Source organism: Rhinatrema bivittatum, chromosome 2 (assembly GCF_901001135.1).
Source record: "Rhinatrema bivittatum chromosome 2, aRhiBiv1.1, whole genome shotgun sequence".
NCBI classification, from domain to species: domain Eukaryota; kingdom Metazoa; phylum Chordata; class Amphibia; order Gymnophiona; family Rhinatrematidae; genus Rhinatrema; species Rhinatrema bivittatum.
The window spans coordinates 794581215-794606472 of record NC_042616.1 but is presented as its reverse complement, the minus strand read 5'-3'; the positions used below and the strand labels follow the sequence as shown (position 1 = coordinate 794606472).

Sequence of the window (25258 nt, the reverse complement as noted above, 5' to 3'; positions counted from 1 at the left end):
AGCCTGTCTTATCAATGTCCTTCGTTTAACTTGCCAACATTTATGCTTTATTCTATTTTCTTCTGTTGGATCCTTCTTCCAATTTTTGAATGAAGATCTTTTGGCTAAAATAGCTTCTTTCACCTCCCCTTTTAACCATGCTGGTAATCGTTTTGCCTTTTTTCCACCTTTCTTAATGTGTGGAATACATCTAGACTGTGCTTCTAGAATTGTATTTTTTAACAATGACCACGCCTCTTGGACATTTTTTACTTTTGTAGCTGCTCCTTTCATTTTTTTTCTAACAATTTTTCTCATTTTATCAAAGTTTCCCTTTTGAAAGTTTAGCACGAGAGCCTTGGATTTGCACACTGTTCCTCTTCCTATCATTAAATCAAATTTGATCATATTATGATCTTCTTGGTGTTTGGGTAATTGCCAGGTTCTTGTGGCCTGGTTTGGCCTCTGTTGGAAACAGGATGCTGGGCTTGATGAACCCTTTGTCTGACCCAGCATGGCAATTTCTTATGTTCGCTAATAGATCTGTAATGATCCAACTTATTATTATGAAACATTATTACGTGATATTTCCCATAGATAAGCAGGCTCAATCTGCAATGCTCTCTGGGATGTGCTGCAGGTGGCCTGATGTGGAACTTTCTCCAAGTATACAGAGCTGTGCTCTTTGCGCCTGCGCGGTTTTTCCTGTACGAATCTCTTCATCTTGTCAGTTTTTTTTTTCTCCCGCACAGCTCACAGTTGCAGTTCATCTTTCTCTTGTGCCTTTTTTCTGTCTCTTCTTCTTTTTAAACACTTTTGATACCCAAAAAAGAGCACTCGTGCTACTATGGCTTCGGAAGCACCAGGATTCAATTTCTGCCAATGTGGCAAAATTGTCTGTTACAGATGGTCATAATTATTGCTACATTTGCCTTGGACCAGACCTCGATCAGGCCTCCTGTCACAACTGCAGCAGGATGTCTTCAATGGCCTGCAGACAAAAGGGCTGAAAAAATAGAGAGGTTAAGGAGTGACACGTCGGCTCAGAAGACGAAAAAGATGGTCCCAGGTAGGAGATCCACGTCTCTGGAGCCACAAGTAAAACGGATAGAAGATTCACCTAGAGATAAAAAGGGTTCAGGAGAAAAATCTTCAAAACTCCGTAGTGCATTGAAAAAATCATTACCAGTAGCGTCGGAGGCGATAAAATCTAATCTACACATACCTGGCAAGTACCCAAAAACTAAGTATATCCCACACTACTGATGCTAGCAATTGCAGTGGCTATTTTCTAAGTCAACTTGATTAGTAGCAGGTAATGGATTTCTCTAAGAACTTATCCAAACCTTTTTTTAAACCCAGCTACACTAACTGCACTAACCACATTCCCTGGCAACAAATTTCAGAGTTTAATTATGCATTGAGTAAAAAACAATTTTCTCTGATTAGTTTTAAATGTGCTACATGCTAACTTCATGGAGTGACCCCTAGTCCTTCTATTATCTGAAAGATTAAATAACCGATTCGCATTTATCCATTCTTAGACCTCTCATGATTTTAAAGTCTTCTATTATATCCCCCTCAGCTTTCTCTTCTCCAAGCTGACCAACCCTAATTTCTTTAGACTTTCCTCATAGGGGAGCAGTTCCATACCCTTTATCTTTTTAGTTGGCCTTTTCTATACCGTCTCCATCGCAACTATATCTTTCTTTAGATGCGGCAACCAGAATTGTACAGAGCCTCACCATGGAACAATAGAGGCATTATGACATCCTCCGTTTTATTCACCGTTCCCTTTCTAATAATTCCTTAGATTCTGTCTGCTTTTTTAAATGCCACAGTACACTGAACAGAAGACTTCAAAGTATTAACCACTATAACGCCTAGATCTCTTTCCTGGATGGTAGTTCCTAATATGGAATCTAACATTTTGTTACTACAGCATGGGTTGTTTTTCCCTGTATGCATCACCTTGCACTTATCCACAATAAATTTCATCTGCCATTTGGATGCCCAATTTTCTATTCTCACAAGGTTGTCCTGCATTTTATCACAATCTGCTTGTGATTTAACCACTGAATAATTTTGTATCATCTGCAAATTTGATTACCTTACTCGTCGTATTCCTTTCCAGAACATTTATAAATATATTGAAAAGCACGAGTCCCAGGACAGATCCCTGAGGCACTCTACTGTATACCCTTTTCCACTGATTGGCCACTGTTGGAGAGAGGATGCTGGACTTGATGGACCCTTGGTCTGACCCACTATGGCATGTTCTTATGTTCTCTAGTCTTCAGGTACAATGGATGATTTTAATGATAGGTTACAAGTTTTAACTAATAGATCTGAAATTTAATTTTTTAGTTCCTTCTTAATCAACCCCTGCAGATCCTTGTGAATCATCAATCCCACAGGCTAATATGTTTTTTTAAAAACTTTAAACAATAGTTCTAACAGGACAAGCAGGATGGTAGTCTTCACTACAGGATGGAGCCCAATCACGGAACACTTTTGTCAAAGTTTCCAGAACTTTGACTGGCTCCAACTGGGCATGCCCAGCATGGCACTAACCCTGCAGTCAGCAGGGGTCCCCCTTCAGTCTTCTTTTTTCTGCGCAGCACTAGCCTCATGGTTAAGGAGCTCTGCAGAGATTCCTGACAGGAATTTTCCTCATGGAATTACTAAAATTTAATTTACCCCACAGGGGGCCCTCCTTTAACTTTTTCAAGCTGTGCTACTTCGGTAAGTTTTTTACCCATTCTCCGTCTATTACCGTCTAGTTTGGCCCTTGCGGCCTACTGGCCGTTGACCGTACCGTGGCTCAATTTTTGCCATGGCGTCGGGGTTCCTTCGGTGCCTGGACTGTAATCGCACCATGTCCATCACAGACCCCCATAAAGTCTGTGTAATGTGTCTTGGACGAGAGCACGATGTGTTTACCTGCACCAAAAGTGTCCTAATGACACCAAACGTTCTCAAGGCCAGAATGGAGAAGATGGAACTTCTCCTCCGTGCTCAAACCCCGATTCCATCCATTGCATCAACGTCAGAACCGGCTCAGTCAACTTCGCGCCAGCATTGACCACCGGCGAGTGACCGTCCAGCATTGACGACATCTCGGCCTTTGACACTCTCTACTCCCCCTCAGGACCGAGGGGATCGTGGAGACAAACATCGCAATCGACATGGAAAATCTCGGACCATTGAGGGAGCGAAATTATCGACCTCACCATCGTCCGAGCCACCGTCGAAGAAACCCTGTCCAGAAAAGGCACCGACCTTTTCGGCGACCAGGTCACAGAGGCAAACCTCACCTGACAGGGTATCGGGAGCCGCTACTCCCCCCTTTAACGGTGGTCCCTCCGGCTATGCCTCTGCCTCCTTCTTCTGTTTCGGAGCCAGGGCTGCTTGCTCCAGGTCTCCGAGAAAAACTGGACCGGATGGTTCAGGAGGCCATTGACAAGGCGATGCAATGACTCCAGGTTCCTCCGGCATCCACACTGGTTCAGATTGTGGAACCACCCACTGACCCAATTCCGGCAGCGTTGGCACCGCTGCTCTCCAGGATGGAAGCGCTCATTGCTTTTCCACCGATGGACCCCGGGTCGCCGATGGCTCCGATGCCCTCCCCGCTTATTCTGTCATCAGGAGGAGAAACACCGTTCCGCATCCCTCCATCGGGAGTTCTACCTCAGCATCGATGCCGATACGTCCATCGCCACCGGTCCAACTATCGGTGCCGATACCCCCATCGGTGCCACCGAGCCATCCATCGATGCCCTCGATGCCGGTGCCTTCGATGCCTTCATTGGTGCCTCCAATTATTCCTTCGATTCCTTCGGAGCCTAGACCAGGATCCTCTAGTTCCCAGAGGAGCAGGTGCTGATCCCTATGATACCTTGACTGATTATTCCTCCCAAGACACCGATGATTTGCCTTTACCACCTTCACCCACAAAGTAGAAAGTGTTCTCCCCCAGAGGACTTTTCTTTATAAATTTTATGAAGAAAATGTCTGAATTGGTTCCCTTCCAATTACAGACTGAACAGGATGATAGACATCAGATGATGGAGTTATTACAATTCCTGGATGCTCCCAAGGAAATAACCTCCATCCCTATCCACCAGGTGGTTCTGGATCTCCTCAAGAAGAACTGGGAACATCCTGGCTCCATTGCTCCAGTCCACAGAAAAGCTGACACTACCTATTTGGTGCAGTCAGCTCTGGGTTTTCAGAAAACTCAATTTGACCACCAATCTGAAGTGGTAGAATCTGCACAGAAAAGAGCAAAGAGATCAAAGCCTCACACTTCGTTTCCCCCTGGCAAGGAACAGAAGTTTCTAGATGCCATTGGTCGCCATGTCTTCCAAAGATCAATGCTAATCTCCCGAATTGCCGCTTATCAGCTCTATATGACCCAATATAATAGGATCATTTTTAAGCAGATACAAGATTTCACAGACTCCCTCCCTCAGCAATTTCAAGATCAGCTCCAAACCCTAGTAAACAAGGGTTTTGAAGCAGGCAAGCATGAGATCAGATCATCCTACGATATCTTTGACACTGCTACTAGGGTATCTACAGCTGCTATTTCTGCAAGGAGATGGGCCTGGCTCAAGTCTTCCGATCTTGCCCTGAGGTACAAGACAGGTTATCCGACCTATCCTGTGTAGGAGATAATCTGTTTGGCAAACAGATTCAACGGACGGAGGCGGAACTCAAGGACCATCATGAAGACCCTAAGACAGCTCTCTCTGTTGCCTTCTGACTAGTCTTCAAAACAGCCCTTCCGAAAGGACTCTAAGAAGTCATTCTTCCTCCCGAAGAAGTCCTACCTGCCACCAACCAGATCACGTGCCACGAGTCCTTTTCAAAAAGCCCAGTCTCGTCAGACATGGAAACAAAAATCGCAAGCAGCTCCTCAACCAGGTCCTGCTTCAGGTTTTTGACTTCAACCTAGAGAGCAGCAGCCAGCTTCCATTACCTCACATTCCAGTGGGAGGTCGACTGTGCCCCTTCAACAACATATGGCACTCAATCACCTCAGACCAATGGGTATTCGCGATAATTGCTCAGGGTTACCATCTGAACTTTCTCTCTGTGCCACCGGACTCCCCACCTCTACCGATGTGGAAAACATCCGATCGCTCCATCCTTCTGGATCAGGAGGTTTCTCTCCTTCTCCAATCCAAGGCAATAGATTGCGTACCCTACTTTCAGCACGGTCTAGGATTCTATTCTCGGTACTTTCTAATACCCAAAAAAAAATCGGGAGGCGTTCGTCCTATTCTGGATCTACAGGCCCTCAACAAGTACCTCCAGTGAGAGAAATTCAAAATGGTAAACTTAGGCTTGCTTCTTCCTCTTCTACAAAGAGGAGACTGGCTCTGCTCTCTGGACCTCCAGGATGCATACACTCATATTGCGATAACTCCATTTTATTGCAAGTACCTGAGGTTTCTAGTAGGCCCCAAGCACTATCAGAACCGAGTGCTTCCATTCGGACTAGCGTCTGTGCCACGAGTCTTCACAAAATGTCTCGTAGTAGTTGCAGCCTTCCTCGGGACTCAAGGTGTTCACGTCTACCCCTATCTAGACGATTGGCTAATTAGGGCTCCCACTCAGCAAGCTGCTCTGTCGTCCCTCAATCTAACTTTACACACTCTAATCTCATTAGGATTTCTCGTCAACTACGACAAATCCTATTTAGTCCCTTGTCGTTCATTGGGGCAGACTTGGACACCTTGCAGGCCAAAGCCTTTCTGCCTTGACAGCGAGCTCTCACCCTTGTGTCTCTTGCGCACCACCTGCAGTGTCAGCACTCCGCGACTGCACGCCATTTTCTCATTCTCCTGGGACACATGGCGTTCTCAGTTCAGGTCACACCAATGGCCTGTTTGGCCATGAGTCATGTAGTGGACTCTCAGGTCTCAATGGGCGCAAAGCATTCAGCCGCTGTCGTCTCCTCAAAACCGCAAAGTAGAGAACTTCTGTTCTCTCATTCGCTGCAAACACTCTCAGCCCAGAGACGCATTCTCCCTCTCGTGGGCAATCGGTCTACTTTATGCATTCCCTCCACTTCCTCTTCTCTCGAAGACTCTCATGAAGTTACGTCAGGACAAGGGAACCATGATCCTGATAGCACCTCACTGGCCATGCCAAGTGTGGTTTCCAATACTTCAGGATCTCTCCATTCGCAGCCACATTCCCTTAGGAAAGGACCCACTTCTGATCACTCAAAACGACGGGTGCCTACGCCACCCCAATCTTCAAGCCTTGTCCCTAACGGCATGGATGTTGAAAGGTTAATCCTTCAGCCCCTTAACCTTTCTGAAGCAGTTTCCCGAGTCCTGATTGCTTCATGGAACCCTTCCACGAGAAAATCTTACTCTTACAAATGGAACAGGTTTACGTCATGGTGCTCTTCTCAGTCCCTTGACCCCTTTACCTGTCCTATCACAAAGTTTTTGGACTATCTCTGGCACTTATCAGAGTTAGGTCTAAAAACTTCTTCTATCAGAATGCATGTCAGTGCGGTAGCCGCCTTCCATAAAGGTGTCTGGATGTACCCATATCAGTACAAGCCCTTGTAACACGTTTTCTGAAGGGCTTGCTTCACCTCAAGCCTCCACTGTGTCCTCTGGCCCCTTCTTGGTACCTCATCCTTGTTTTGGGTCAGCTCATGAAATCACCATTCGAGCCTCTTTAATCCTGTGATTTTTGCTATCTCACATGGAAAGTGATTTTCCTTCTGGCAATCACTTCAGCTCGCAGAGTTAGTGAATTACAGGCTCTAGTTACCTATCCGCCTTACACTAAACTTCTGCAGGACCGGGCAGTACACCGCACTCACCCTAAATTTCTGCCTAAGGTAGTTTCAGACTTTCATCTCAATCAGTCCATTATACTACCTACCTTTTTTCCCAGGCCCCATTCCAATCCAGGAGAACAGGCTCTGCATACCCTTGACTGTAAATGGGCTCTAGCATTCTACCTAGACCATACAGCTGCCAACAGGGAAAGCAGTCAATTGTTTGTCTCTTTCCATCCTAACAAGTTAGGGCAGCCTGTGGGTAAGCAGACTCTCTCCTCCTGGTTGGCGGACTGCATATCCTTTTGCTATCAGCAAGCGGGCATTCCATTTCAAGACCGTGTTAAAGCACACTCTGTGAGGGCCATCGCGACTTCAGTAGCACACCTACGATCGGTGCCGGTTCCTTACATTTGCAGGGCTGCCACCTGGAGCCCACTATTGCTTGGACAAGGCCGGAAGACAAGATTACATCTTTGGCCAGTCTGTCCTTCGTAACCTATTTCCTACGTGACGTACCAACACCCTTCTGCCTGCCCGTTAGGGTTCAGGATGCCATTGGCCAAATTCCACCCCAGTCCTAGTGCCTTGCACACCTGGGTACATTTGGTGTATTCTCGGACATCATCAGCTCGGTACTCACCCATATGTGAGGACTACCATCCTACTTGCCTGTGAGAAAGCAAATGTTGCCTACCTGTAACAGGTGTTCTCACATGACAGCAGGATGTTAGTCCTCACGAAACTTGCTCACTGCCCCACAGGGTTGGGTTCATAGCTTTTTCTTATTTTATTTTTCGGCACTTCCTGTAGATTTTAAACAAGACTGAAGGAGGAAGGGCTGCTGGCTGCAGGGTTAGTGCCATGCTGGGCATGCGCACTAGGGGCCAGTCAACGTTCTGGAAACTTTGACAAGAGTGTTCCGTGATTGGACTCCATCCTGTGATGTCACCCATATGTGCGACTAACATCCTGCTGTCCTGTGAGAACACCTGTTACAGGTAAGCAAAATTTGCTTTATTTTAATACACTAGCCAGGAATCTAAAAACATTAGCTAGATTAAATAGAGATATCAGAATATGAAACAGGAAATTTAGGAGAAATGAGAACAATGTCAGCAAGAAATCAGTCTTTATTATGGCTAGTAAATTAAAAATTAAACTTCTCTGGTCCCAAGCCACACAGGTATGTCTCTCTTAGGAGAGGATTGAAATTAAGCAAATGGATAAGCTTTGAATTACTTTAGATGCAACCTTTATGAATGAATGGAAGGGTTCAGTGACAGGGCGATATTCTTTCCAGTTCTTGATCAATAAGGGATTAAATTGCCTGGGTTATCTAAGAAATGTGAAACTTTTAAATATCCTATAAACCTGTATGAAAATTAAAACTGCTACATAGGATAGCAGTTACTAATCTTAATAGAAGGCATGGAGTGTGGAGGCGCCAGCTTGCATGAAGAAGCAGTTATTACCCAAGGAACTTGCTGGGCAGGCTGAATGGACCATTTGTGTTTTTATCTGCCCTGATTTTACTATGTTATATAAGTAGTACCTCACTCCTCTCATACTCTGCTCCACAGTTCTGAAATGTCTCAAATACTGTGCATGTCTGCATTTGTTTACATTAAATCCTGGCAGCCTTATTCTTGCCTAGTCTTTGATCTTTCTTAACTCTCTCCTAATGCTTTCTGTGATATTGAAAATTTTGCTGAAAGATGTGGTGGTTATTAAAATGTTTGGTGGGATGAGCTGTGTCAGATTCAAGGGAAAATGATGATCCAGTGTTTAAAACAGTTATATTTTGAGGCTAGACCTAATTACCTTTTATTTAGCTGCCAAATATCCTACAGATGCAAAGATGTATTTATTGTATTACCAAACCTTAGTTGAACTCAATAGACCTTTGATCTTTTGGTGTGTATGTATTAAAACAAAAAAAGTGAGGGAGCTTGTGTGCTGGAGTGTGAGCAAGAGAGAGAGGGAGCCTGTGTAACCATTATAATGGAGTGTTTCATTTTTAATTGCTATTTTTGCTGTCTCCCCTACTAGACACATAGCATTTTTTAAATCTAGTATAAAGATTTTTTTTTTTAACTAGTCAGAATCGTTCAATTTTTTATTATTCTGTTGTACTTTTAAAATGTACATTGTTATGAAATGAATGTTGAAGCATGTTTTGAAATAAAATACATGTGTTGATGTAACTGCAAAACTAACTTTAGAGTTGCTGAAATAAAATAATGAATTCATGTTCTTATGCCTTTCAGGAAAGATGTGGGATTAAAACGATTTTTTCCGAAGAGTTTATTAGATTCTGTCAAGGTAATTGTGTTATACTTACCTGTGAGATATCTGTCATTTACCAATAATAATGTCATTAAATTATTTATTTACAAAGTGTTTTCAAGATGATGCTGGCATTTAGTTGTTCTTTCTTAAAAAAAAAAAAAAAAAAAAAAAAAAAAAATTGGCCACTCGCAAACTATCTAGTTAATTTTCTGTGAGAAAGTATCAAGTAAGCAAAATGGTGTCCTGACTTTGACAACATGGTCAACATGGTGCAAGAGAAGATTACATTTTATATCTCTTTAAATTGGGTACCCTTTTCTTTCTAAAAATAGGCAAAGTAGAGCCCAAGAAAGAATAACGCAAAACAAAATACTTTTCTTTTTTAAAACTGCTGTTAATTTCCATGTCTGTCATAAGAATTTTAATCTACCAAATTGAGTTGACAATTGATCCAGAATTGTAACCCAGGAGAAAAGTCCTATTTGTTGGGGCTAGGGAATTTTTTAAAAACTTTTTATTAGTCTTTTCAAATAGTAACGAAGATAAACTTTGCAATAGAAATTGAGACAATATTAAAGAAATTTCTTAATACAAATAAAAAGAAACAATCTTTCATTTATCATAGGAAAAAAAAGGGCGGGGGAGGAAAAAGAGAACAGTAAGAACATATAAGTGCAGAAATGCTGCTTGAGTTATCCCATACACATTATAATATAACACACACACATGGTCTATAAACTAGTTGCAGGAACTGTTGCTCTAGCATTCAAAAACTCCTGCAACTGTTCTTGAGTAAAAAAATTATGTATTATCAGGTAGCTTAATTATTTATTTGCAAGGATATTGTAGCAAAAAACTTGCACCTAAAGTGATGACTTCAGGATGCATCTCCAGGAAAGCTTTGTGACATAATTGAATAACTCTGGCTATGTCTGGATAAATTTGGACCATGCCCCCAAGAAAGGAAACAAACTCTTAAAATAAAATTTCATAACAAGATTTAGATCCTGCTCAGAAAAGGACACAAGCAAAATATTCAGATAAGTTAAAAAAGAAAAAATCCACCACTGTGTTAGGAGGACAAAACTGAGTAGAACTCAGAGGAAGCAATAAAATCTTCTTTATAGCCGGAATAGTATCAGAAGAGATTTTAACAGCTTCAAACATATATCTCTTAAATGTAATCAATGGTAACTCGCCTAGGAAAGTTCAAGAATTGCAGATTCAAATTCCTCAGAAAATTTTCCATATATTCTAGCCTTCTCAAGGAAGACATATGCTCCCAAATAATTTCAGCATTAGAAGCCTGCAAGCTATTAATATCATCACTCAAAATCTGAATAGAAGTATGTTCCTGGAGTACCTGCTATCTTGCAACTGAGTCCAACTTTTGTGAAACAGTCTCTAAGCACCGGGACTGTTTGAGTGTGAGAGACATTCCTGCAATTAAGTCCCAAAGGGGCTAGGGAATTTTGAACCTTTTACAAAGGAAAAACCCAGGCTCCATTGGAGGAGCTCACTAGAGTGGAAAATTCTGCTAGACAGCAAAAGGCATGGAAGGGTTCAGTGACAGGACAATATTCTTTCCAGCTCTTGGTCAATAAGGGATTAAATTGCCTGGGTAATCTAAGAAATGTGAAACTTTGAAATATCCTATAAACCTGTAATTAAAAATTAAAAGCTACAAATTATTAGAAATGAAGAGACACATGTTTGTCAAAATGTTTGGCAAGAATTCAATTCGTTTTTCATAGTGCAAAGCTAGACAATGGTCTTCATCTAAAGGAAGACAATTAGACAAAGGACATTTATTTATTTATTTATTTGCTTTTATAAATCGACATTCAACAAGTGTTATCACATTGGTTTACATGGAAACGAGATAAGTGGGTGACATTGTAACAGGGTGTGGAACTTTGAGAACATAACAGGGGAGAGTAATTTAACAAGCTGTTAAAGGAAGACAGTTGACAAATTCTCTGTAATAAACCATAGAATTATATTTGAGAGGGAGATGTCACCAAATCATAGCTGGAAACTATAGGCTGGTTAGCCTCACCTCTGTGGTGGGGAAAAGTAATGGAGTCGCTGCTGAAAGAAAGAATAGTGAACTATCTACAGTCAGAAGAATTGCTGTACCAGAGGCAGCATGGATTCACCAGAGGAAGGTCCTGTCAGACAAATCTGATTGACTTTTTTGATTAGGTGACTAGGGAATTGGATCAAGGAAGAGCGCTCGATGACATCTACTTGGATTTCAGCAATGCTTTTGATACGGTCCCGCACAGGAGGCTTGTGAATAAAATGAGAAGCTTAGGGAGTGAGTGCCGAGGTGGTGGCCTGAATTGCAAACTGGTTGACTGACAGAAGACAATGTGTGATGGTAAATGGAACTTACTCTGAAGAGAGAGCTGTGTTAAGTGGAGTGCCGCAAGATTCGGTGTTTGGACTGGTCCTGTTCAATATCTTTGTGAGCGACATTGCGGACGGGATAGAAGATAAGGTTTGTCTTTTTGCAGATGATACTAAGATCTGCAACAGAGTGGACACGCCGGAAGGAGTGGAGAGAATGAGACTGTATTTAAGGAAGCTGGAAGAGTGGTCGAAGATATAGCAGCTGAGATTCAATGCCAAGAAGTGCAGAGTCATGCATATGGGGTGTGGAAATCCGAAAGAACTGTATTTGATGGGGGTTGATGGGATGATAGGAGGAGCAGAGGTGATATGATACAGACTTTGAGACCTTGGGGTGATAGTGACTAAAGATCTGAAGTCGGCGAAACAATGTGACAAGGTGATAGCTAAAGCCAGAAGAATGCTGGGTTGCATAGAGAGAGAAATGTCTAGTAAGAGAGAGGAAATAATGATCCCCCTTGTACAGGTCCTTGGTGAGGCCTCACCCTGGAGTACTGTGTTCAGTTTTGGAGACCGTATCTCCAAAGGGACAGAGACAGGATGGAGGTGGTCCAGGGAAGGGCGACCAAAAAGGTGGATGGTCTTGATAAAATGATTTATGAGGAGAGCTTGAAGAACCTAAATATGTATACATTGGAGGAGAGGACGAGCAGGGTGATATGATACAGACTTTCAGATACTTGAAAGGTTTTAATGATCCATGGTCGTCAAACCTTTTCCATTGGAAAAAAAATCAGTAGAACTAGGGAGTCACGATTTGAAACTCCAGGGAGGAAGACTCAGAACCAATGTCAGGAAGTATTTCTTCACGGAGAGAATGGTGGATGCCTGGAATGCCCTTCCGGAGGAAGTGGTGAAGACCAAAACTGTGAAGGATTTCAAAGGGGCAAGGGAATAAACACTGTGGATCCATAAAGGCTAGAGGATGGGAATGAAGAGAAGAGCCATGGGGGGTGGCTTGCTGGAATGGTGATGGCCACTACCTGGTGATTACTACCCTTACTCAGTCAGCCTTTACATGGTTAATGCAACTCCAACATTGCTCTCTGCTTCAACGGCAAGGGGAAATGTGGAAAAGAGGATTTGCATTCAGACAACAACCAACAAGGACTGAACTGCACAGTCTGGGTAAACAAATGTGTGGGGGTAGCTTGCTTATTGCGGCGGTTACTACCCTAAACCATTTAAGCCTGATATTTCACTTTGAATGCATATAGGGGTAGATTTTCTAAATCTACTTACGCCGGATTTTATAAGATACGTGCGTAGCCGCGCGCATCTTATAAAATCCGGGGTCGGCGCACACATGGGGGTGTACATTTGTGCAACTTGCGCGCGCCGAGCCCTGTGCGCGCTGCCCGTTCCCTCCAAGGCCGCTCCGAAATTGGAGCGGCCTCGGAGGGAACTTTCCTTCTATCCCCTCGCATCTTCCCCTCCCCTCCCTTTCCCTACCTAACACCCCCCCCCTGGCCTTATGTAACCCTTCCCCCTACCTTTGTTGGCAAAGTTACGCCGGCTGGAGGCAGACGTAACTTTGCGCGCGCCAGCAGGCTGCTGGCGCGCCATCACCCGACCCAGGGGCTGGTCCGGAGGCCTCGACTACGCCCCCCGGCCGGCATCACGCCCCGACACGCCTCCCGCGCCGCCCACCCGGCACACCCCTGACACGTCCCCCTTGCGAAGTCTCGGGACTTACGGGCGTCCCAGGGCTTGTGCGCGCCGCCGAGCCTATGCAAAATAGGCTTGGCGCGTTCAGGGGGGCTTTTAAAAGGGTTACGTGCATAACTTATGCGCGTAACCCTTTTAAAATACGGCCCATACTGTGTTGCTCTCTGCTTCAACGGCAGGAGGAAATGTGGAAAAGAGGATTTACATTCAGACAACATCCAACAAGGCATTGATCTGTGCGGTCTGGGTAAATAAGCATCGGGGTAACTTGCTTCATGCGGCGGTTACTACCCTTAACCATTAAACCTTATGCTTCACCTTTGATGCAACTCCAACATTACTCTCTGCATCAATGGCATGGGGTGGCAGGAAATTTGAACCAAACTGTTACCAACAAGGGCCCTGAACTTGGTGGTCGGTGAAACAGCTAATTATGGGAAAATAAGTGTGGGAGCTTGCTGGGCAGACTGAATGGGCCGTTTGGTCTTTTTCTGCTGTTATTTCTGTGTTTCTATGTTTCTATTAGGAAAAATATGGCAGCATCTGTCTCGATCTCACATTTTTTCCCATTACTTATATTCCTAAATTTCCATCTAATATAATGCTACCTAAGAGACAAATACTAAAAATGTTGCCACAGTGGTATATGGGGAAATTCTTAGAAGCAATGATACTTTATATTCCTCTGTTTGTCAAAACATTTAGGGTTCAACAAAGGATTATTTCCTTTTATATGGACAGATATGAGCAAATTAAAAAAAAAAATGGGTTGCAGACCACAGCTCTATTATCCAGTCCTTCCTTCGATGCTTTGGTCAAAATATTTGGATCACACAAAGGATCACTATCTCAATTATATAGATTTTTACAACTAAGAGTGGAATATTTAAAGCTTTAGCTAATGTGTGGCAAAAAGACCTAGGAATAGACTTGGATGATAAGAGATTGCCACACCTTGATCTACACAGTGAAGTTAAATGTAAATCTTTGTGGACTTCAATTGAGCATTTTCCACAGATCTATTATTGCCCCACTGCATGCCATTTAAATAGACTTAATTCAAACCAGTGCTTGCCTGAAATGTGGGGTGTTGAAGGCTACACTTCTTCACTGCCTATGGAGTATCCTCACATTCAGAGTTTCAAGGAAGGTATAAGGAAAGATTATGTTTGTGGCAACAGGAAACTGTTGTATGGTTTGGTCTCTTGTATTTTGGGATATGAAGGAGAACTGGCTGGAAAGATACACATGACAGAATTGTAACAGATGGAATACTGGACAAGTTACTGAAAATCATCGAAGCACATAAAACTGCTTTTTAAGGAAACATGGAATTCTTTTGTATGGTATTTGCCTGAAGCATTGCAATTACAATTTCCCCTTTCATTGTGACTGAATAACTAATTTCTGAATATTGTGGGTCTCGCCTAGTTCCTGAGACAGTTTATACACTGGGTCCTTTCTCTAAAGGGTCTTTGATCTTTGGGATGTCAGATTACAAGCACTTCTGTCACCGACTCTAGTGGGCATCAGATGTTTATATTTACTCTGTCATTTGTGCAAGTGGATGGGAGAAAAAGGGAGGGGGGAGTTGGAATTTTGAATTTGTATTTTCATTATGTTTCTTTTGCCAGATTTTATTCCTTAATAAAAATATTAAAAAAAAATAAAAATGAAAGGTGAACCTTGTTCTATGAGCTGATTCAGCCACGAGATCCAACAGAAGAAAATAGAATAAAGCATAAACGTTGGCAAGTTAAATGAAGGACATTGATAAGACAGGCTAAGAGAGAATTTGAAAAGAAGTTGGCTGTAGAGGCAAAAACTTACAGTAAAAACTTTTTAAAATATATCTGAAGCAGAAAGCCTGTGATCGAGGGGTTAAAGGGGCACTTAGAGAAGATAAGGCCATCGCGGAAAGATTAAATTATTTCTTTGCTTCGGTGTTTACTGAAGAGGATGTTTGGGAAGTACCCGTAATGGAGAAGGTTTTCATGGGTAATGATTCAGATGGACTGAAGCAAATCATGGTGAACCTAGAAGATGTGGTAGACCTGATTGACAAACTGAAGAGTAGTAAATCACCTGGACTAGATGGTATACACCCCAGAGTTCTAAAGAACTAAAAAATGAAATTTCAGACCTATTAGTAAAAATTTGTAACCTATCATTAAAATCATCCATTGTACCTGAAGACTGGAGGATAGCAAATGTAACCCCAATATTTAAAAAGGGCTCCAGATGCGATCCAGGAAACTACAGACCGGTTAGCCTGACTTCAGTGCCAGGAAAAATAGTGGAAAGTGTTCTAAACATCAAAATCACAGAACATATAGAAAGACATGGTTTAATGGAACAAACTCAGCATGGCTGTACCCAAGGCATGTCTTGCCTTACAAATTTACTTCACTTTTTTATCTATCTATTTATTTATTTATTTTAAATCTTTTCTATACCGTCGTTTGGTGGGGACCGTCACAACGGTTTACATTAAGGCACATAAAAAGTAATGATACTACAATTTGTCCGTTTACGTAGGTGCCATAAGGTTCGGTAACATAGTTTGTGATCAGTGTTCATTGTTAAATGTGATGAATCATGTCCATGTCTCTCTATCTCAGTTTTAAGTACAGAACTAACTTTATAATTGTAACTTGTCCTTTAGTGATGCTGCGCTATCTATTAAAAACTACACACTTAGGGGTAGATCTTTAAAAAGTACGCTGGATTTTATAAGATACGCGCGTATCTTCTAAAATCCAGGATCGGTGCGCACAAGGGGGTGCACATTTGTGCAACCTCCGTGCGCAGAGCCCAGCGCGCGCTGCCTGTTCCCTCCGAGGCCGCTCCGATTTCGGAGCGGCCTCGGAGGGAACTTTCCTTCGCCCTTCCCCTCCCTTCCCCTACCTAACCCCCCCCCCCCCCCCCCACCTTTGTCGGCAAAGTTACGCCTGCTTTCAGCAGGCGTAACTTTGCGCACGCCGGCTGGCAGCCCCGCTCTGTCCTCCGGTCCCGGGGGCTGGTCCGGAGGCCTCGACCACGCCCCCCCCCGGCCCGCCCCCGAAATGCCCCTGGACACGCCTTCTCCCGCCCGTTTTCGAAAGCCCTGGGACTTATGCGCGTCCTGGGGCTTTACGCACGCCGGCGGCCTATGCAAAATAGGTGCGTCGGCGCGCGGGCCTTTTAAAATCCGCCCCTTAGTGAATTCTGCAGTGTGTGTGGTTGTTTAATTGTTCATGCTTTGCCCATCACTGGCTTCTATTCTCTTTTTGAAAAGCTTATTTAAAGAGCCAGGTTTTTAAACTTTTTCTAAAGTTTTTGCTGTCTCTTTGTAATCTTAAATCCAAGGGCATGGAGTTCCATAGTATGGGTCCTTCCAATGATAGCACCCTCTCTCTTACTTGTGTTAGTCTTGCTGTTTTGACTGATGGAATAGTCAGGAGTGCTTTGTTTGCTGACCTTAGGTTTCTGTTAGGGACGTGTACTTGAAGGGCTGTATTTAACCAGTCTGCGTTTTCGTTATGTATTAACTTATGTATGGTGCACAGTGTTTTGTATTGAATTCTTTGTTCAATGGGAAGCCAGTGTAGTTCTGCCACTGTTTCCGTGATGTGTTCTCTTTTACTTTTGCAAGTTAAAACTCTTGCAGCTGTGTTTTGCAAAACCAGCAGTGGTCTTAGTGAGGTGTATGGTAGACCTAGTAGAAGTGCATTACAATAATCAGTGCTTGCAAATATCAACGCTTGTAGTACTGATCGAAAGTTAGCAGTAGTTAGGAGTGGTTTAAGTCTTCTGAGGACCATGAGTTTAGCATCTCCTTCCTTTATTTTTAGAGATATATGTTGTTTTAAGCTTAGTTCTGTGTCAATTATTACTCCTAGATTCCGTACTTTCTCTGCTAGTAATTTTTGAGTGTGATTGGGCTTTGTTTGATTTCCATATTTTTTCGTTTTAAGTGTAGGAATTCTGTCTTCTCTATATTAATTACTAATTCCATTTGGTTTAGTAGCTGTTTGATATCTAGATACATATTGGCTATGTTTAATGTTTTCTCAATAGTATCATCAATGGGTAAAATTAATTGAATATCATCAGCGTTTCCCAGACCAGCTAGCAGGTGGCATAGTGGTAACAGGCATATGTTGAAAAGTGTGGCAGAAAGGGCAGATTGATACTCCCGTTTGAAGGTTTATTTTCTCTGATATAGCGTCTTTAAATTTGTACTTGAAAATATCTGTTACTGAGATATGATCTAAACCACTTGATTGGTTGTTTAAACCTATTTCTTCTAGTCTATTCAGAAGTATGTCATGATTTACAGTGTCAAAGGCTGCTGAAAGGTCAAGCATCACTAGAATGTAATGTTTACCGTTATCGAATCCCCTCATAATGTTATCTGTCAGTGCCAGCAGAAGTGTCTCTGTGCTATAGTGTTTCGAAAGCCATGTTGTGAAGGATATAGGATGTAATTGTTATCTAGGTGTTCTAGTTGCTTTTGTATAGTTTTTTTCTATTAATTTTGCAATTAAGGGTAGGTTCGATACTGGTCTGTAGTTACTCAGGTTCAGTGGGTCACTGTTTCTTTTTTAAAATTGGTTTTACGATAGCTCCTTTTAGTGCGTCTGGCATGGATCCTTCCTCTAAGGATAGATTAACATCTATGTCAGTGTCTGAGATACAGTGTTAGCTACTTTTTTTTTATGTCTACGGTTGTTATTGTGTCATGCGCATGGGGAGCGGGATTAAGTTTTTTAAGCATAGTCTCGATTTCCATTTCTGATACCTCATTGAAAGTTGACCATTGAATAGCATCTCTTTCTTTCATTCTAATTACTTGTTTTGCTGTATTTGGAATCTTTGTTTTTAGGTTCTTAATTTTATCATTAAAAAAATTGCAATATCATTGCATCTATTTTCTGGAAGGTTTTGTGTAGATTCATAAGAACATAAGAACATAAGAAAATGCCATACTGGGTCAGACCAAGGGTCCATCAAGCCCAGCATCCTGTTTCCAACAGTGGCCAATCCAGGCCATAAGAACCTGGCAAGTACCCAAAAAATATGTCATTGGTGAGGTTTCTTACTATGGTAAATAAGGTTCTTGGGTTGTTTGCATATTTTTCTATTTTAAAGTTATAGAACTGTTTCTTTGTATTAAGAATTATTTGTTTATAGTATGCTAGGTGTTTTCTATATTTTGTTAGGTTTTCAGTAGTTTTATTTTTTCTCCATTCTTTTTCTTTTTTCCTTAGTTGTCTCTTGACTTCCTTTATCTTTTCATTATGCTATGGGTTTGTTTGTTTGGTATCCCTGATATTGATATATTTGATTGGGTTTATTTCCTCAGCTAATTTTCTTGTTATTTGCATCCATGCTGTGGTAGCAGAGCAGCAGTTGGTGAAGTCTAATTTTGTTAGATTATCTAAGTCATACAGTGGGCGGTATTTAAATTTAATGGGGTCTTTTTTTTTTTCATGTGTTTGGGGTTCAATGTATTTAATTGAGGATTGTATGAGGAAGTGATCTGACCAAGGGATAGGTGTGTAATCGGTTTTGATGTGTTCTAGGTGGTTGTGGTTAATAAATGATAAATCAAGAGAGTGTCCAGCTCTGTGCGTGGGCTTGTCAGTAATTAGAGTGAATCCTAGTGCTGTCATAAAATCTAGCAATGTTTGGCACATTTTAGAGGTTTTGTATCTATGTGAAGGTTGAGGTCTCCTATTATAATGTTGGGTTTTGCAGTATTTACATGTGTTGTTAAGAATTCAATTAGAGGGGATATATTTAGTTCAAATAAGCTCGGTGGACAGTATATTAGGCAAATTTGTAGGTTCATCATATCAAAGAGGGCAATTTCATGGTTTCTTGGTGGTGTTGGTATTAGTTTACATTTGAATTTTTTTTCAATTATTAGCATTAGTCCCCCTCCTCTTTTGTTTAATCTGGAGATTGAAAAAACATCATAGTTCTTGTGTGCAATTTGATTTTTTAAGACTGTGTCTGTCTGTTTTAACCAAGATTCAGTGATTGCAATGAAGTTTGGTTTTGTGTCATAGAGTAAATCTGTAACGATTGGGAATTTTTAAATGATGGATTGTGCATGAACTAACAGGAAGGTTAGCATTAATAAGTTGTTTGATAGAGGATTGGTTGTGATTTTGGTCCTTTTTATTCTTATGAGGTTGCTATGTTTTGTGTGTTTTGGTTTTTTCTTGTTTATGTGTCTGCTCCTATGTGTCTTTATGTAGTTATCTCCATATTTACCTTTGTTTAGGCAGGTCATGATTGTGTGTATATCCGGTTCATCTCTTTCACAGTCTCTATCCATGTTTGTCCCTCTGGGTTTATCTGCCCGTCTTCTGTCCCCAGGTTTCTCAGTGGCATACAAAGGGGCGTACAAAGGGGCATGCCCCTTTGTTGCGTCCCTTCGGCGTGCGACGCCTCCGGTCTTGAGGCAGTCCTTTTATCCTCCCCCTCTGGCGTCCCCGATGTCGAGGACGTCGGTGGCATCAGTGGAAGGGGAGGGGCCCAGGGCCTGCTTCCGGGACCGGCAGCAGGATGCAGTGTCTGGAAAAAGAAAAAAAAAAAAAGAGCAAAAAAACAGATGTGGGAGAGAGAGGGAGAGATTAAAAAAAGGTAAGGCCTCTTGGTCTTCTTCTAGGCAGCGACAGAGGGCGGAAAGCACATCTTGCCTCCGGCCTCGGGGCGGTCCTTTTATCCTCCTCCTCGGGCATCCCCGACATCGAGGACGTCGGCGGCGTCAGCGGAAGGGGAGGGGCCCAGGGCCTGCTTCTGGGCCCGGCAGCAGGATGCAGCGTTTGAGAAAAAAAAAAAAAAGAGCAAAAATAACAGATACGGGAGAGATTAAAAAAAGGTAAGGCCTCTTGGTCTTCTTCTAGGCAGCGGCAGGGGGCGGTAAGCAAGGTGAACTTGTAGATGTAGTATACTTGGATTTTCAGAAGGCGTTTGACAAAGTTTCTCATGAGAGGCTTCTAAGAAAAGTAAAAAGTCATGGGATAGGTGACTATGTCTTTTCGTGGATTACAAACTGGCTAAAAGACAGGCAACAGTAGGATTAAATGGACAGTTTTCTCAGTGGAAGGGAGTGGGCAGTGGAGTGCCTCAGGGATCTGTATTGGGACCCTGACTTTTCAATATATTTATAAATGATCTGGAAAGAAATATGAACAGTGAGGTAATCAAATTTGCAGATGATACAAAATTGTTCAGAGTAGTTAAATCACAAGCAGATTGTGATAAATTGCAGGAAGACCTTGTGAGACTGGAAATTTGGGCATCAAAATGGCAGTTAGTGTAGCTGTGTTCAAAAAACAATTGGATAAGTTCTTGGCGAAGAAGTCCATTACCTGCTATTAATTAAGTTGACTTAGAAAATGGCCACTGCTATTACTAGCAACAGTAACATGGAATAGACTTATATTTTTTATTTTAAGTTTTTCTATACCGGCATTCGCGATGAGTATCGCATCATGTCGGTTTACAATTAACAAGTGAAGAGGTAACAAGAGGTCATAAATAACAATAAATAACAAAAATTAAAAAAGGTAGTAGTAAAGTAACAATATACAAGTGAAAGTTAAGGGTTGCAGTTACAATAAAACAGGGTAGTAATAACTTGGAACAGAGAAAAGAAGCTGGGGTTTTTAACTAGATACATATGATACATATATGCATATCAATGCATTTGAGGTAATAACGAATTGCCCTAATGCTGTGGAGTTAATTTCTATGTTAAGGTAAAGTCAGAGTGATTAGTCAAAGACTGATTAAGGTTCAGTTTAGGTCAGGAAATGCTTTCATAAAAAGCCATGTTTTGAGTCTTTTCCTGAAAGTGGGGAGGCAGGGTTCCTGTCGCAAATCTGGTGGGATGGAGTTCCACAGTGATGGTCCTGCGGTGGAGAAAGCCCTGTCTCTGGCTGTTATGTGTCGCATAGTTTTGGAATGTGGTATTTGTAAGGATTCTTTGTAGGACTCTCTGATTGGTCTATTTGAAGTAAATATTTTGAGAGGAATTTGAAGGTTGAGCTGAGAGTGTTGATGTATGGTTTTGTAAATAATGGTAATGGACTTATAAATAATTCTGTAGTGAATTGGCAGCCAATGTAAGTCTTTGAGAATTGGTGATATGTGATCTCTTCTCCGGGAGTTTGTTAATATTCTTGCAGCCGTGTTTTGAACCATCTGAAGGGGTTTAGTGTGAGAAGAGGGAAGACCTAATAGTAAGGAGTTGCAGTAATCTAGTTTCGCGAATATTATTGATTGAAGAATTGATCTATAGTCTTGAAAGTGAAACAGTGGTCTTATTCTTTTTAAGACTTGGAGTTTATAGAAACAGTCCTTAGTGGTTTGATTTATGAATGATTTAAGGTTTAGCTTATTATCAAAGATAGCTCCTAGGTTTCTTACTTGTGGGGTTTGTAAATTCGGTGGAGGATTTGTGTCTGTATTACTGTTTTCGGTGGAAATTAGGAGGAGTTCGCTTTTTGAAGAGTTTAGTATTAGATTTAGGTTGGAGAGGAGTCCATCAATTTTTTGAAGACAAGATTCCCAGAATTCAAGAGTTTTAGTATAGGATTCTTTGGGGATGACTATCTGGACGTCATCTGCATATAGATAGTGTTTAAGGTTTAATTTGTTTAGAAGTTGGCAAAGAGGGAGCAGGTAGATATTAAAGAGCGTTGGTGAGAGGGAGGAGCCCTGCGGAACTCCTGAAGAGGAAGCGTAGTGCTGAGATTCTTTGTTGTGTAGTTTAACTTTGTATTTTCTGTTTCCTAAGTACGATTTGAACCATGATAGAGCTGTTCCTGTTATTCCAATATTTGCTAGTTGAATTAGTAAGATGGAGTGGTTAACCGTATCAAAGGCAGCTGAGAGGTCCAGGAGGATTAGCAAGTATGCTTGACCTTTATCCAGGCCCATGATAAGGTAGTCAGTCAGGGAGATTAGTAGTGATTCTGTACTTAAGGATTTCCTGAAACCATATTGGGTCGGGAACAGAATTTTATGTTCTTCGAGGTAGTCTGATAGTCTGGAGTTAACCAATTTTTCCATTACCTTGGCTATGAACGGGAGATTTGATATAGGACGGAAATTGGTGGGATCATTGGAGTTTAAGTTGGGTTTTTTTAAGAGCGGTTTGATGGATGCAATTTTCAGGTCGTCAGGATAGATTCCTTGTGCTAGTGAACAGTTAATGATGTCTGTCAGAGCGGTAGAGATGGTGTCTGGTATTAGCAGGAGAAGTTTGGATGGGATGTAGTCTGATGGGTGTGATGAGGGTTTCATTTTCTTCAATGCAGCGAGTATCTCTGATATTGAGAATAGTTCGAAGGATTGTAGAGAAGTGTCTTTGTTGTGATGTAAGTATAGGTTTGATGGATCTGAAGTATTGGGTCTCAGCTGTGTTATCAGGTTGGAGATTTTATTGCTAAAGTAGAGGGCCAGTTCCTCAGCTTTTTCTTGTGCTAGGTTTGCTGGGATGTCAGGAGTAATGGTTTGTGTTAAGTTAGATACATAAGCAAATAGGGCTTTGGAATCGAAAATAATGTGGTGGATCTTCTGTGCAAAGAAGTCCCTTTTAGTTTTTAATGTGGCGTTTTTGTATTGGTGTAGAGCGAGTTTGTAAGCGGAGAGGGAGGTTGGTGTTGGTGATTTCCGCCATTTGCTTTCCTTCTGTCTGAGTGTGTGTTTGCGTTTTTGAAGTTCTTCGTTAAACCAAGGTTGTTTTTTGGAAGTGTTCTGTTTGAGTTTTTTTGTTGCCAGTGGACAGAGTTTGTTTGCTGCTGTTTCTGTTATCTTGTTCCAAGAGTGAAGGGCTGCGTTGGCTGAGGTGATGTCTATTAGTGGGAGTTCTGGGACCAGATGATTGTGTAATTCCTCTGATGTGCAGGATTTCCTGTATATAAATTCTGGAGGTGGGACGCATTTTTTGCTTGTTTGTTCCAACGAAAAGGCAGAAGATATTAAAGTATGGTCTGACCAGGGGACTGGTTGGCATGTAGGTGGCGTTGAGTGTGATATGTTTGAGTTAACAAATATAAGGTCCAGGGTGTGGCCTGCTCTATGGGTAGGTTTGTTTATGATTTGTTTGAAGCCTAATGCCGACATGGCGGTTAGGAAAGCTTCGCAATTGGTAGAGCGAATGGGGTCGTCGACATGTAAGTTAAAATCGCCCAGTATTATGGTTGGACGATCCAGATTTAAGTGAGTTGCTATTAATTCTAGTATGGGTGATGCATTGGATTCCAGCAGGCCCTGGGGGGGCGTAGATTAGAAGAATTTGCAGATGGTCTGATTTGAATAGTCCTGTTTCAATTTTTGAGGGTGAACTAATTTTTTAGTTCACTTAGACTTAGTTTTGGGTACTTGTCAGGTTCTTCTGGCCTGGATTGGCCACGGTTGGAAACAGGATGCTGGTCTTGATGGACCTTGTTCTGACCCAGTATGGCATGTTCTTATGTTCAATGCCATATAGACGGCACAGCAATGCAATGTCTCAAGAGGTCAAAAAGCAGTCCAAAAGGAATGTGAGAGGTTGTTGCATAGAGTCAGGTAAAGGCCTGCTTGAAAAGCCAAGTTTTAATTTTCTTTTTAAATTTTTTTGGAGAAGGTTCTTGGCGCAAGTCAATTGGCGTGGTGTTCCAAATTGCTGGTCCTTTGATGGATAGTGAGCGTTCTTTCGTAGAGGTGAGGTCGGTGAAGGTGGGTGAAGGTGTGTGTAGTGAAGGTGTGTGTAGTGTTGCCTGGTAATTTCATCTGGTGGGTCTAGTGGTGGTGCGGAACTGAAGGGCTTCGTTAAACCAGAGCATACTTGGGTTGTGAAGGGTTTTATGTATGAGGGAAAGTGTCTTAAATTGGATGCGAGAGAAGATTGGGAGCCAGTGAAGTTGTTTAAAAATAGGGGTAATATGCTCTTTTTTTGCAGGTGCCAGTTAGAATGCGTGAAGCAGGATTTTGAAGAATTTGGAGAGGGGCGATTTTGTTTTTTGGGAAGGCCAAGGAGGATGGTATTGGCGTAATCATTTTTGGAGAGGATGATGGACTGTAGTACTGAGCGGAAGTCGTTGATGTGCAAAAGGGTTTTTTAGCTTTTTTAGTGTGTGGAGTTTGAAATAGCCATCTTTGTATGGAGTTAATAAATTTTTTTAGGTTGAGTTGGGTGACAAGCGTGACGCCTAAGTCCCGTACATGTTGAGAAAAGGAGAAGTTGGGCGGGAGAGTGTTGGAAGGTGGGGGAATGATAGAGTTGTTTTGGGGAGCAATGATCATGAGTTCTGTTTTGTTGGTGTTGAGAGCTAGGTTAAGGTTGGTCAGGAGATTGTTGATGGCAAAGATGATGAATGACCCTGTTAGTTTGTACATTGAAATATACTAATAAAGCCTTGGCTATTGCTGTAGTTCCACAAACACTGGCATGTTTTGGCTCTGCACTAGGTCTTTGAATAACAGCCTATTTCCTAGCGTGTAGCAGATGGACTCATTACAAATGGGTATAGCGTGCTCGTGCTAGCAGTTGGAGATGGATCTGACGTCAGCACGGGTACATAAAGCCCCGCAGGAAGTGCAGCAACTCAATAATTTTCCGTCTCCAAAGCAGTTTGGAGCTAACTTACACTCGCTGAGCGTTTTTCCAAATTATAGCGACTAAATTCTTAGAAGAAATCCTACCTGAAGACGAGCCCCGCACTCCTGCGGTGATACCCTTGGGTCCCTCCCCCAGTTGTGTTTCCCGAGGTGATTTCCGTGGTCCCTCGGAGGTGAGTGCCTCGGTCCGGTGGCCGGATCGTGGCAGGGACCTAGCCCCCGAGTGAGAAGGGCTCGGGCGCGGCATAGAGGCAGCCTCGGTCCCGGTGAGGACTTGGCCCCCGAGCGAGACGACGTTCGGGCGCGGCTTAGAGGCAGCGGGTGCACATCCTCGAGCGCGGCGGTGACAGTAATCACCCTCTCCCCCCGCAGCCGGAGACCGCCTGGGTCGCAGCCGGGAAGCGCCGAAGATCAGGTAAGGTGTACATCTTTACGTCCGAAGAGCGAGGATTAGCAGGGTCTGCCTACGTGGCAGCCCGCCAAGGA

At 42.4% G+C, this 25258-nt stretch overlaps 1 protein-coding gene across 23 annotated transcripts in view; it reads left to right on the top strand.

The window, feature by feature from the left end:
• PTK2 (protein tyrosine kinase 2) overlaps positions 1 to 25258 on the top strand; it is a 1447287-nt gene that overhangs the window by 450898 nt on the left and 971131 nt on the right. For all 23 annotated transcript variants that reach the window (XM_029592091.1, XM_029592099.1, XM_029592089.1 and 20 more), the window contains one exon: positions 9064 to 9118. In XM_029592091.1, coding sequence (XP_029447951.1) covers positions 9064 to 9118 — 55 coding nt within the window. The remainder of the gene's footprint in view (positions 1 to 9063; positions 9119 to 25258) is intronic.